This window comes from Rhinoraja longicauda, chromosome 32, assembly GCF_053455715.1.
Source record: "Rhinoraja longicauda isolate Sanriku21f chromosome 32, sRhiLon1.1, whole genome shotgun sequence".
Classification (NCBI taxonomy): Eukaryota; Metazoa; Chordata; class Chondrichthyes; order Rajiformes; family Arhynchobatidae; genus Rhinoraja; species Rhinoraja longicauda.
In genome coordinates, this window is record NC_135984.1 from 4,645,620 (window position 1) to 4,659,705 (window position 14,086).

Below are 14,086 nucleotides of genomic sequence, written 5' to 3' on the forward strand. Positions count from 1 at the left end.
ATGACTGCATTGTGACTGCGTCCTCACCCATCCATAACTTGTTGATTTCATTAACTTTATCACTAGCTTCCACCCTGCCCTCATATTCACTTGGACTATCTCTGACCCCTCCCTCCCCATTCTTGATCTTTGTCTGTATCACAGGGCACAAACCATCGTCTACTGCAAACTCTCACGGTTACGTGGACTACACCTCCTTCTGCCCAGCCTCCTGCAAAGATGCTATTCCCTTCTCACAATTTCTCTGCCAAATCTATTCTCATGATGAGACTTTCCATTCTAGGATATCTGAGATGTCCTTTTTTGAGTAAAAGTGGCTTCCTCACTGCGGTCATAGATGGATCCATCATCCACGCCTACTCTGTATCCCACAGTTCTGCTCTCGCTCCCCCTCCCCCCAGACAGAACAAGGATAGAGTTCCCCTGATCTTCACCTTTCACCCCACCAGTCTTTGCATCCAACACATAATCCTCCAACATTTCCACCATCTCCAACATGATCCCACAACCAGTCACATCTTCCCATCCCTATCTCTTTCCACCTTCTGCAGAAACCGCTCCCTCTGCAAAACCTTAGCTCACATCCCTTCCCACCCAAATCACCCCCTCCCTGGGTAATTTCCCGTGCAACCACAGAAGATTTAACACGTCCCCATACTTTTTCCATCACATCCCATCTAATTTTGAGTCTGTTGCCATGCTTTGACTTTTGTGTCATCGTTTGTTTTTTAATTGAGAAGCCCAGATGAATCGCCATGCATACGCAGCACAGGACGACTACATTTTAAAGGTTGAATAATCAATAGCACCGAGATATTATAAAGTCTGTAGATTGTAGCATGAAAGGAGATGGTACTATTTGTTAAGGTTTTGTGAATGCTTGAATTAGAATTGGAAACTAAAATGTTTTGATTTTGACACATTGAGGAGATAGGGTGGAAGAGCAGTGTAAGAAATAACATAATGAATTAAAAGTAATGAAGTAATAATATTATGGCAACTTAAGTGAAGCAAGAAAGAAAAAAAGTATTAATGCACGGTATCATCATAATATCAAGGTTAATGACAAGACATGAAGTTGGAGGTTAAAAAATAGTTAATGTTTCTTTTGTATGTCTCAAAAGTGCCAGATTAGCCAAAGTGCCAAGAGCAGTGTGCAAGCTTTGAATAGATGGACTTTTTAGAAAACTGTTGAAGGGAGAGATGGTTTTTATTTAAATGAATTCATCTTTTCTTAAATTTATTTAAATTTGGGAATTAGTTAGATTTAATTTTGTAATGGGTATAGCAATAAGGAATCCTTAGCCTTTTCATAATGCTAATTGAGTTCATATAAAATTACAAATACTGAGAATCTTGGAGTTAATTCTAGTTCCTTCAAACTTGCTTTAGTTTCCTTTTAAGGAAGCAAGTCTTTAATACTTGCTTATGATCATTGACTTGGAAAGTTGCACATTCATTCCCCAGTATATGCTGAGTTAGCTAATGTCAAACTGGGACAGTGGAAGGGATAAGTGTACTGGACAGTCATTAGTCTGTATTGAATGAGTAGTCTCCCAACTCTGGTTAATAGATGAGAAATGCCCCTGCAGCGTCTTATAGCATTGGTGGTTGTGTGTTAAGCTGAACTCTAGCAATAGCCACCTCTCGAAAAATAAGATTACTTTTATAACTCAAGGATAAATATCTAAATTGAATATCTTGGGGGGGGGATGCACATTTGATGTGTAGAATTTTGATTCCTACCTGATATAGTTACTGCCTTTAAACCCGTATGAATTGGTGATTCTCAAGAGCATAAAATAATTTGAGGATTTTTACATATGAAAATCTCAGATGATTGTGTCTCTTAACTTTTATTATTTAAATTTCCACAGATTCATCTGCGCCTGAAAGACCTCCCAAACCTTTACCTCGCAGAATCAACTCTGAGCGTAAATTCAGTCCTAATCGATCAAACAGCTGTAACATGTTGCTGCAGCAACAGCAGACTTTGTCAGCTGAGATCAACAGCCTCTTGAGCCAGGGCTACTCGTATCAGGATATACAAAAGGCATTGCTTATTGCACAAAATAACGTGGAAATGGCAAAAAATATTCTTCGTGAGTTTGTGTCTGTTCCTTCCCCTGCACATATCGTGACGTAACCACCCTTCAGGACACTGACTCTGGCAAGTCAGCGCTCACGGGTTGTGTCTAATCTGAGTTTCGGCTTGAGTGACACCATGCCTCATGTAACCCTGCCACCTCATCAATTTGAATAATCAGGTCTGTGCAATTACTGATACACTGAAGGACGGTAGCTCCCTGCCTTGTTTCCATTCCAACTGTGGGCTTTTTTAAATAAAGTTTATATTTGAAAGTATCATAAGATACTTGACCTTGACAAAGTTACATTCTTAAGGGCAGTAATCATTTAGCAAGAAGTGTTACAATCCATTAAAAAATGATTTCAATTGGTTCATTCTTGTCTGATTACAATAAATATTTTGACTATAATGTGAATTCCCTTAAATTCTACAAGCAAATGCACATCCTGCATGCATGTCACTACTTTCCCACAAACTGTAGCACAAATTTGAAGTATGGAATGTATGATATTGAAAGACTTATTCTATGCTGTAACAAGCCCTTCTCTACCTGTGCACGCTTTGTGTAAATTAAGTTTAAAGTGCTATAATAGTTGGGATCCAGAAGTCATGGTACCAGAGTAATGAGCTTTAAAATGGGCATCTATTTGCTGTTGCTGGTAAATGCTTGCTGCTGAGATGTGCAATTATTGTTGTGGTCCTAGGTTAGCACTTGTATCAGCCTGCCATTCAGAAAAAAGGGGGTCTATTTTTGTACCAACATGTCGTTTGCACGAAGCAAAATGTAATTAACAAATTGTTTTTATGCAGTAACTTGAATATGATAATTGACTTCCAAATCATATAGGTTCAAAAAAGGAAAGTCATAGTCAATGGTGCAAAGTCCTTCAGCAGTTAGTTAAATCTGTGGTGTCAAGAAGGGTGCACTTGTGATTTCTATTATCCCCTTTTGAAATACTTGTGCATAAAATGTGACTTGAATGTAAAAGTTAAAAATTGAAGATGCAATTTGCTGCAAAGTGACCACTCCACGGGGTAGATTTTAGGGCAGTTTTTCTTTTATGTACCGCTAACCTTTGAATCATTCCTGGTTTACCAAGGAAGGACCCTTCATTGCTTTCAACAATAGTTGGTTTATAGCCTAAGGCATCACAGTGCATTCAATGACAAGTACACGAGGAAAGTCAGGATTGAAAAATTGCAGCTTGACCCTTAAGTTATTCTCGTACATTAATCATGCCCTTATAACATGACATATTGGACTTGCAAACCACATATCCTGGTAATACTCAACCGATAAGGCAGCATCAATGAAGAGAGGAGCAGAGTTTTATGTAGGGAAGCTCTTATCAGAGTTCTTCGTTTTGACGAAACTTATAATTTATATTTTTCCCATGTGAATGTTCTTTCTTTCGCCATAGATGTTGCCTGATCGGCTGAGTATTTCCAGGATTTTTTAAAACTATTTTTATTTCACATTTCCAGCATCTAAGTTTTTATTTTTGGCACATTCAGTTTCCAATAAAAAAATAAATACTTGTACCTCCTGCTGCGTAGCTGTTCTTAGGAAATGAGTTAATGTTTTTGCACTGAATTGTGATTTGAACTGATTTAGAAAAAAACACATTGAAAATGTCTTATGTTGGATTGAAAATTGTCTACATTAAGATTTCACAGGAACAGCAATGGTCACAGTAGATCTGTAACCGATCATAGTACAATAGCCTAACTTTATAAGTTACTGTAAGTGTCAGTATCATTTGAGAGGAAAGTGAAACATTGAAGGCAAAACGTGGTCAATTGGATTAAGCGCAGCTTCATCTTCAGTTAATTTCTATTTGTTCTATTAGTCTATTTGTTCCTGTTCTGTGCAAGTTGATTTGGGCAATATTGAGTCCAATGTGCAGTTCTGTACTTCCTGATAACTGGGTTTGCTCAAATGTCGGAGGCCAACTTTGTCTTGTATACTTTTAGCATTATTTTTGATCAAATGTAGAGATGGTGAAAAAAGTGTGCTTTTATTTCAAAACCTAACAAATCAAGATTTTAAAAGCAACTATGTAATGACAGTTCTGCTGGTGTACAAGTGATATTTCTTACTCGTATAAAATTACTGTTTGAGGTAATGATAAATGTAATTTTACCCTACTGTTGTGCTTAACAAATTAGGCATAATTTAGCCTGATGTGTCAAGAAAGTTATCATAAAATTGTGTGATAAATTTAACACTAGTCGTAAATAATTGTGTGAAAAAGGGCATGTCGTCATTTAAGGTCTTGAATGCTCTTGTTCCCTCATCTTCCAACTTTGGAGTAGTGTAAGCTAATAAGAATAGATTCCTGGTGTACCATGTTCAATCAAATTCACAGAGGTTCAGATGAAAGATTATCAAATGTTAACTCTATTTCTCTATTTCTCAGATGCTGCCTGACCTGTTGACTAACCCGGAAATTTATTTTTAGTTTTAGATTTCCAGAATCTGCAGTTTATTTTATTTTAAATTTAGAAGATTGCTGCTATGAAGTAGCATAGCTTAACTGCTGGAAACGCTAATGGTCTTGGGTTGTCCCCTTCACTTCTGACCCCAATCCCCCACATGCTCTCCTCCTACTCCAGTTCTGGCAAGCTCTGTGAGCATGTGTGATTTGTACCCTACTGTTCTTGCAAAATAGTGGGTCATCTGGTCATTCACTTCATACAATAGTTTGCAGTTTAGCATTTTCATACTTTACATAGAAAATCTCTTTAGTATCTTCCATAAATTAATTTGATAAAGAAGGAATCTGCTGTGATCAACATTTCCGATGCATGGTGTGTTTCCAGTAAATTGTGCATCCCATTCACATATCTTTAATGGAAAGGCAAGGTTGCAGTTTCAGGAATTCCATGAGTTGTCAGTGGTTTTCAACGTATTTAATTTTTATTTTATCTAATGAGGATCATTTTACAGTAGCATAGAATATTCTGATCATACAATGATGCCAATGCTTTGGAAGATTGATCCTATCAATTCCACTCGTCTGTTCTTTCCCCTATATTGTTTTGGTTATTTATTTAATTCAATTTGTAATACTACCTTTAAACCTGTTTCAACCACCCACTATGGCAGTGTACATGTAGTTCCTCGAGACCGCATTATTGCATTCTGCAAATTGGATATAATGTGATTGATGAATTGGGGAACACAATTCATTTTAAACAGGCTGAAAGGGTTATAACATCTTTCAGTTGAGAACTAGAGAGCCACATAAAAGTTACTCGAGCAGAAAACATGTTATCTTGCAAAAAAAAATAGTCGGGAAATGAACAACCACCCAGCAGTAATCAAACACCATTGTCTAACAAGAACACAGTCTCTCACTTTCACCACAGGTGACAATTGACATTTATAATTCATCGCTTCTATTGATACTTGTACATTGATTAAATGATGTAACATACAGCCATTGATACTTGTACATTGATTAAATGATGTAACATACAGCCTTTATTCTTAGCTTGCAACAAAAATAAACTTGTAACTTTTCAAAAGATTTTATGCTTCAAAATCCTGCAGGAAAAACAACTTTGTTATTGCGAGTCTGAAACGCTCTAACCCTTTACACCTTTTTCTCCATTGACACAATTGTTTTTATAAAGCAGTTTTCTATAACGTAAGTTTTCTTAGGAATGCAACTACCGCCTTATAGCAGAACTACCTAAATTTCAAATTGTAGCAGATGGTGTTTGTTTAAAAAAAAGCTTTGTTACATTATCTGGTTCTTCAGTCACCTAAAAACAAAGTCCACAGTTAGGAATGTCGGTTCCTTCCTTTGTTCCTTCAAGGATACTGATGACTTTGAGGAACTGTTACCAGACCTGGAACCTACCTTAACCAGAATTTTCCTGTACCTTTACATACCTGAAGTTACTAGGCTCAAAAGACATTATAGTAAAGCTGTGCATCCTGTCCAAGGCCCCCACCTTGTTGAAAGTTTGGTGTTCAGATTTGAACTTGTACTGGGTTTGTTGTATAGTTTTGGCATAAATTTCATCCATAACTTGTTTTTAATTACTCTATTAATAAAGTCAAGGCCCCTTCTATTTTTTAAACAGATACTTTAGCTTGCCCTGCCTTCTCCAAAGAAATTGTGTGCATACATCTGCAGTGTTACAGATACCCAAGTGTGGGGCTTGAATACTTGAACCATCATTATTAGCTCCACACAAGCCTTCATCTCGTCCTATTCCATTCTGTGCATCCCTAAATGAAATCCTTCAGATCTGTCTGAAGAAGGATCCTGACCTGAAATGTCACCTATCCATGTTACTCAGAGATGCAACCTGACCCATTGAGTCACTCCAGCAATTTGTGTCCTTTTTTCATACCTTTCCTTTTTCTGAACAAGTTCCCACATGCATAGACAAATGTTTTCTCTATTGATACACATCACCTGGATATAGATTGACACTATCTGAAATAAATCTCATTGATCCCTTCTCTTTGAGATCTCTGAGCTTCAGTCCCAGTTTTGAATTTTTATCGTATTAACAATGAATTTCTTTGAAATCTAAAAAAATTGCCAGGATAGTATTGTAAATACTTGAAAGGTTTTATTTTGGTAGCAATAAAACATTCTGGGATCGGTTTCATTGAATGCACACTATTTTCAGTAAAACAGCAAATTCTATACCCTGAAATATAATTTTTACGTGCTATGGCACAGGAAGAGGTGATTGAGGTCTTCTGGGCCATGCTGGCTCCCAACAGAGCAATCCCCTTCCTCTTTATTGCCCTATGGACTTGCAACTTGTTCTCTTCAACATGCCAATCCCACTCCCTTTTGAATCCTGTTGACACTTGTGCACTGTAGCCAATTGACCTGCCACCACAATTTTGTGGAGGAAATCATAACATTTGGCCGAAACCCACACAGTCACTGGGAGAGTATGGAAACTGCAAAGCTATAAATCCCTCCATTACAATTCTGGCGTAATAGTCTAGTAGTGTGATATCCTGGTATGACCTTGACATAGAACTATATAGCACTGGAACAAGCTTTTCAGCCCCTGGTGTGTGTGCTGACCATGATATTAATTGTGATTAATCCCATCTTCCTGCACATGGTTTACATCCCTCCATTCCTGTACATGTGCCTAAGTGCCTGTTCATGTGCTTGTCAAAATGCTTCTTAAACATTCCTATCATATCTGTTACTACTTCCCTTGGCAGCACATTCCAGGCACCTACCACTCTGTGTAAAAAAAGACTTGCACGTATATCTCCCTCTCGCATTTAAACTATCTTAGGCCTCTAGTATGTCCTGGGAAAAAAGACTATCTACAATATCTATACCTCTCATAATTAGATATACTTGTCAGGTCAACCCCCAACCTCCAAAGATCTAGGTAGAAAACAAACCAAGTTAAGCCAACCTCTCCTTGTGTCTAATACTCACTAATCCAGGCAACATCCAAGTGAATCTTCCTCTCACAAATCTCAGTTGCCCTACTATTTCCCGTCTCCCGAAACCTTAAAATCCCCACTTAAACGATCAAAGCTATCTTTAGGCTGACCCTCCAAAAATGTAAAAATCCTATCTCTACTATGGTCAGCATTTTTGGTCTTGTTCTCACTTTTAACAGCTCTCCTACTATTGTCACTAATAGAAAGACAATGAAACTATATACACTTCTACCGGAATAATTCTGAATTCTAAATGATTAACCTTACCTTTCACTCCATTTGCAAGGTTGAAGATTTTCTTGTGGGGATGAACTTGTTTTCCCTTGGAGTTACAATGTGTCTAATTTGCTGCCGTAACGTTTTCAAAACTTAAAGAGTAATATTTATCTTGTTGAATGCAGACAATTATGTTTATAGTTGGGAATGGAAAGTTGGTTATGATTCACTTATCTATTTTCTGAACAAAACTTATGGTCCCAATATGTGATGTCGGGTAGGGCTGAACACTGGATGAATGTGTCTGTATGATGAAACGGATAGTATAAGAAAAATGTACTTATTTTTTTATGGCCTGGTCATCTCGTAATTTTTAACCCAGTTCATCTTTCTAAATAGATAGTTGGTAGTAGTTTCCAGTTGAAGATTGCATGTATGTTGCGTAGTATAATGGGCAGCTTGTGACTCCAAAGAATACCAGGTATATCTTACTGAAGGAGTTGCTGTTATATTGAGCTACAGATAGGAAATGGCAGTGGTTAAATCAGTGGTTTTGTTATTATATCTGAATATGTAACCGTAAGTTGTGACTTATAGCTTGTTGTAATGTTGGTTGCACCATTTTACATTAGTTTAACTTGTTTTCCGTTAATGTCATTTATAATTATTGGTAAATAACTAGAATTAATATTCAAACTTCTCATTCGCCTGAAAAATTGTTAGAAAATTGTGAATGTTGTACTTGTGTGGCTGTAATTGAATAATATGCAAAAATAATTTTAATTAAATTATTAACCAAAGTGATACAGTTTTCGTTTGCCAGGTTGTGTGCAACTCGTGAGATAAATAATAGCCTTCAGAACATTGTGCCAAATATTGTGCTCTCCAGGAAGATTTGCAGGGCAGTGATGTGCAATTTTTGATTCACTTTCCCCAAAAAGGAAGGTTTGTTGATTTGTAGCCTCCTGAGGTGCAAAGAAGGCTTGTGTCTTTGATATTTTCTATTATGGAATTAATTTGAAGACTTCAGCAGCAAACACAAAATGTTTGTCATGCTTTTAATTTAATGATAAGTTGTTTAAAAATCTTAATATTCTCCCCCTCAGTTATGCTTGAATTTTCTTTTTGGAATACTGCAAGTTGTGTGGCATTTATATTTCTTTTTTCCCCACCACTCCAATTCTTCAGGCAATACTTCACTTTTTGGCCACATGAGGTGATAAATTAAATGGGAGCACGCTAAGCCCTAAAAGGATAGATAATTTCACATTGAGGCAGAAACCTGATCACAGCATGACACTGAGCAGTTGAGGATGGAGCACATTGCATTGTTCCACTGACCTATGTAATGGGTCCATCCCTTAATACATTCAGGGAGGTGGGACAGTATTATCGGTGCATTAGTGATGATTTTAATTTCAACATGAATAGGAATCTGACAGTCTGAAAAAGCGTTCCAACCCAAAACATCACCCACCCTTCTTTCTCCAGAGATGCTCCTGACCTGCTGAGTTACTCCAGCACTTTGTGTCTATCTTAAGAATCTGGGTGAGCAATTTCTGTTTAATGTTGCTCCATCTCATTTAGGAATTCAGTCAAGTGGGACACAAGGCAGAAATTAAACATACCAATTCATTAGTGCTTTCACCGGCTGCAAAGAGTGTCAAGAAAAATGTTGTCTTTTGTGGCTTGGAGTGCATTGTATGCTGGAGCTTATTTAAATTAATATTCATTGCTTATTCAATAACTATTTGTTCTTGAAAATATGTTTTAAATAATCAACTAAATAAATATGAAAATTTAATATTTAAAAGAATTGTATAATTGACAGATTTAACCAGAAGAATTGTTTATTAATTTTTATGGGAAAGCAAATAGCAATCTATCCATAGATAATATTGCATCATAAAGCTAGTGATCGGCCATAAGGATTGAGATAAGGCGCTCTAACTCAAACACTGGGTTTATGCAACGTGGCCACACACAGGCCTATCATCTTCTTTAGTCTCTTGGTTCCATTTACTGAATCTAATCTGTCAGCCATCATGGTGTCAAGACATCATGTCTGGCAACCGAACTTCTGTAGAACCTTTTAAAAAAAAAAAAGACACAATTAATCATTTTGTCTGAAAGCTGTGCATTTTGTTAAATATAGATTTGACTGTCATATTCCGAATTTAAAATCCACGAAAATCCATTCCTAAAAATTCTAGGCACATTGCATTTGTAATTAATTGTAATTTGGGAGGGATTTTGCGTTTGAAGCAGACCTGAGTTTTTGAGAGATAAAAGTAATGTAGTGATATCTGCAACATGTTGTGAAAGGTGTCGCTGTCTCCCTTTGTAGTCACACAGCTGACCACCAGCTGCAGCTTTAAGAATGGAATATAAGCTCTAGTTCTGTTTGTATTGTTTTATGCAGTTCAAAATGTAGACTTGATTCACTCACCAGGTTTACAAACTCAACATCTGTTTTCACAACACATAATTTTCTAATTATGAGGTTGTATTGAAATTAAGGCTTGAGATTTCTTCAGTTAATAATTCTTGTTCTGACATTGATTGGCAGGTGTTCAGCTAATATTGCATTATATTTTCAGATCAGGGTCATTTTTGCAATACAGAAAATTAAAAAAAAATACTATTTAAGCCCTTTTTCGTCTAAATCTCTTGTGGCAACATGCTTCCTATTTTTTTTATCCACAGCCTGCTTTTATAGTTTTGCCTTTGCCTAGCCTCGTGCACTCTTCCTCTGTAAAAATAGGATTACATTTTGACTAAGGGAACATGTTTATTTGTACACTGTTTATTATTTTTCTGTAACATCCGATATTTAGTTCTTTCCTCGGGATTTCAGACAGTTACATTTAATCAGTGCGATGTCTGATGGTTCCAATCTTTGGTAGCCCTCCTAAGCAACAACGAGGCTCATTGTGTCCATGATGGATGTGACACCGAAATGTTTCAGAGTATCAGGGCATATGATTCAGATTATTTACGTCAAGCTTTCTAATCCATTTTAAATCATTTAGTTGAAAAAAGGAACAATCTGTCCACAGGAATGGCACTGAATGATCTGCAACTTTTGGTAGGTTTTGATTCACAGTGATAGTGCAAACATTTTTGGGCTCACTATTGATGTCAGTGGATGTCTCTAGTGCAGAAGCACTTTGTAGAGATATGCTCAGGAAGCAAAAAAGGCATGGATAATATAGCTCCTTGTATGTCTATACTTCATTTGGTGTTTTACTTTTAAGTACACTGACTGTTAAGTAGGTAAATACAAAGTATTTCTGTACACTGGATGGCTCGATTGTAATGTATTGTCTTTCCACTAACTGGTTAGGACGCATCAAAAGCTTTTCACTGCACCTCGGTGGTACAAGTGACAAACTAAACTCAGATTCATTTCAGTTTAGTTTATTGTCACGTGTACTGAGGTACATTGAAAAACTCAAGTGCTTTGTACACAAGAATCCACAAATTGCAATGAAATGAATGGCCATTTGTTGTGGTTTTAGTTGAGAAAGAAATCTGGAAAATGGATCAAATCTTTGATTCTTGAGGGGTGTAGTGAGATTATTAACATCCATCTTAGTGAGCAAACAGGCTTCATTTCATTGGGGCCTAGAATGCAACAGGTCCTCACTACTGTATTGGAGCTTCATCTTTGTGTATGTGCTCTGGCCACTTGTACGGGGTGAACATCCATAGCTAGCTCGAAGATGAACCTGCTACCGACAGCCAAATCGATCAAATAGTTGACTATTTTTAAGCAATAAATGACATCTAATCTTTCATTGGGGAACTCTTGTAATGAATGAACAATTCTACACAACATGTAAGAACAGAATAATTCCTTCTAAGAATTATTGAACTGAGATCCACAAAAATAAATGGAAAATGGGGGGCTCAGGTTTGAATTTATTTGTAGCATTACTGTTTCCTCCAAATTGAATATGGGACTGCTTTGTATGAGATGTGAGGACCTGAATAATTGGGAGACTTCGCAAATTGAGTATCACTTCTTTTTTTTGAATGCCCCAGTCTAATTTTGCCATTATGTTGGATCCGATATTTGCCTGCTGTAGTTTGCTAGCTTGGTGTTGAAGATAAATGTCGGAGACAAATGTTGTGGAGACAGCATAGCCACACATAACCTTAGCACGGAGCTACCCAAAGCTAACTTGTTTCTGAATGGCTCTCAATATTACCCCATTTGAGTACTCAACAACTTTCCAAATATGCACTTGCTTTGCCTCATAGCCTCTGAGAAAACAAATTATGTAAATTTCGTATGTTCAATGTTATAAATGTAGAAATGTACAGAACGGAAGGACGTTTAAGTCATGGTATTTTTCTTAAATACTGTAACCTTAAGATTTTAATTTTGGTGAAAATGCTACTGTGAGAGATGACTCCAACACTTTTGATATGTTGGAAGTTAAGTCTCACCATTAAGCCCACACTGGTCAGTCTCGGTGTCTGTTTTGAGCAATGTGTCCGTCTCCTGAGATTAATTTTTTTTAATTCTGCACTGATGTAGGACGATCTTTCACTTTGTTCAGGGTTTTTGTGCTTGCAATATGTAATTTTTTTAAACTCCTAACCTCATTGCAGATTTGGAAAGTTCTGTGCAATTAATTTATATTCATTTAAGTGCTCTCTGACTGTTGGTAAGTGTTTTAAGAAATGATAAATGGAAAGTGCTATTGTGAAAAATTGTATTAAATATGTACTGAAATCACATTTGTTTGCTGTTTTTTTTATCGAGGGATATAAATAATGGAAGGGATGGGGGGGAAACAAATCAAGAACATCAAAATCAACAACTGATAAAATAGAGTTCGCTTACATGAACGTTCCATTTGTTGGCTAATTCTTTACCTGTTACTTCCAAATGTCTTTATAAAGAGGCATGGAGTCATACAGCATAGAAATAGACCCTTCAACTCAACTTGGTCATACTCATGTGACCAAGATGTCCCATCTACAGTCATCCCACCTGCCTGCATGTGGTCCATATCCTTCTAAACCTTTCCTATCCATGTCTTTACCCAGTATAATTTTGAATCAACAATTTCTCTCACTTAAAGACAAGATCTACTTCTCTCTTGTCTAATAGATTTTTTTAACCTGCAACCTCATCTTTTTTCTGTTTTTATCACTCATCGATGTATTTATCACTAAATTCACTCAAGTACCAAATCCCTTATTTCTCCTAAACTCTAATATATGCAACTCCTTGGACATAGCCTCTGGGGTCCTTTATTGATAATTACAAGATAATTTATAAGTGTCATGGTGGGAGAGGAATAAATAATTTTGTATCTGCACTCAGAGCGAAATATAAAATACCCCAAAAAACTGGAGAACAGGATCCAGTGCAATTGACTAAAAGAAAAATGGCATAAGTTTAAAAAAGTTAATGAATGTCAAAACTGATAAATATCCCAGTGGCCCGACTGCAAATCTTTTGATCAAAATGGTGTTGAGGTAGTGAATGGTATTATTTTCCCAAATTATTTTGGGAGTCGAAGACCAGAGGGCACAGCCTCAGAATAAGAGGATGGGCCTTTATAAAGGCGATGAGGAATTTCTTTAGCCAGAGGTTGGTGAATCTGGAATTAATTGCCATAGAAGGCTGCGGAGCCTGTCATTGGGTATTTTTAAAGTGGAGATTGACAGATTTTTGATTAGTACGGTTAGTGCAGGATAATGTTAGTGTACGGGGATTGCTGGTCGGCACAGACCCGGTGGGCCGGAGGGCCTGTTTCCATACTGTATCTCTAAACTAAATCAGTCTGAAGATAAGTCTCGACCCGAAACGTCACCCATTCCTTATCTTCAGAAATGCTGCCTGTCCCGCTGAGTTACTCCAGCATTTTGTGTCTACGATATAAACCGGCATCTGCAGTTCCTTCCTACACATCTAAACTCAATCTGTTCTGGCACCTCATTCTATATACCAATTACTCCTTGTGTGAAAACTTTACCTCGAGTTCCCATTAAACCTCCTCCCCCTTCACTTTAAATCTATACCTTCTAGTTTCAGACATCCTACCATGAGAAACACCTATCGACCCCACGTTTATGAATACATTCTATGTTTATCCTAAATGTATGTTGAAAGGCTGGAGCAATTAGGCTTGTATACACTGGAATTTAGAAGGATGAGGGGGGATCTTATTGAAACATATAAGATAATTAGGGGATTGGACACATTAGAGGCAGGAAACATGTTCCCAATGTTGGGGGAGTCCAGAACAAGGGGCCACAGTTTAAGAATAAGGGGTAGGCCATTTAGAACGGAGATGAGGAAGAACTTTTTCAGT

The 14,086-nt window shown here is 37.1% G+C and overlaps 1 protein-coding gene across 2 annotated transcripts in view; it reads left to right on the plus strand.

The window, feature by feature from the left end:
• Window positions 1-12,482, plus strand: part of cbl (Cbl proto-oncogene, E3 ubiquitin protein ligase) — a 97,334-nt gene extending 84,852 nt beyond the window's left edge. For both annotated transcript variants that reach the window (XM_078426823.1, XM_078426824.1), the window contains one exon: window positions 1,878-12,482. In XM_078426823.1, coding sequence (XP_078282949.1) covers window positions 1,878-2,146 — 269 coding nt within the window. In that variant the 3' untranslated portion in view covers window positions 2,147-12,482. The remainder of the gene's footprint in view (window positions 1-1,877) is intronic.
• The last annotated feature ends 1,604 nt before the right edge of the window (window positions 12,483-14,086 follow it).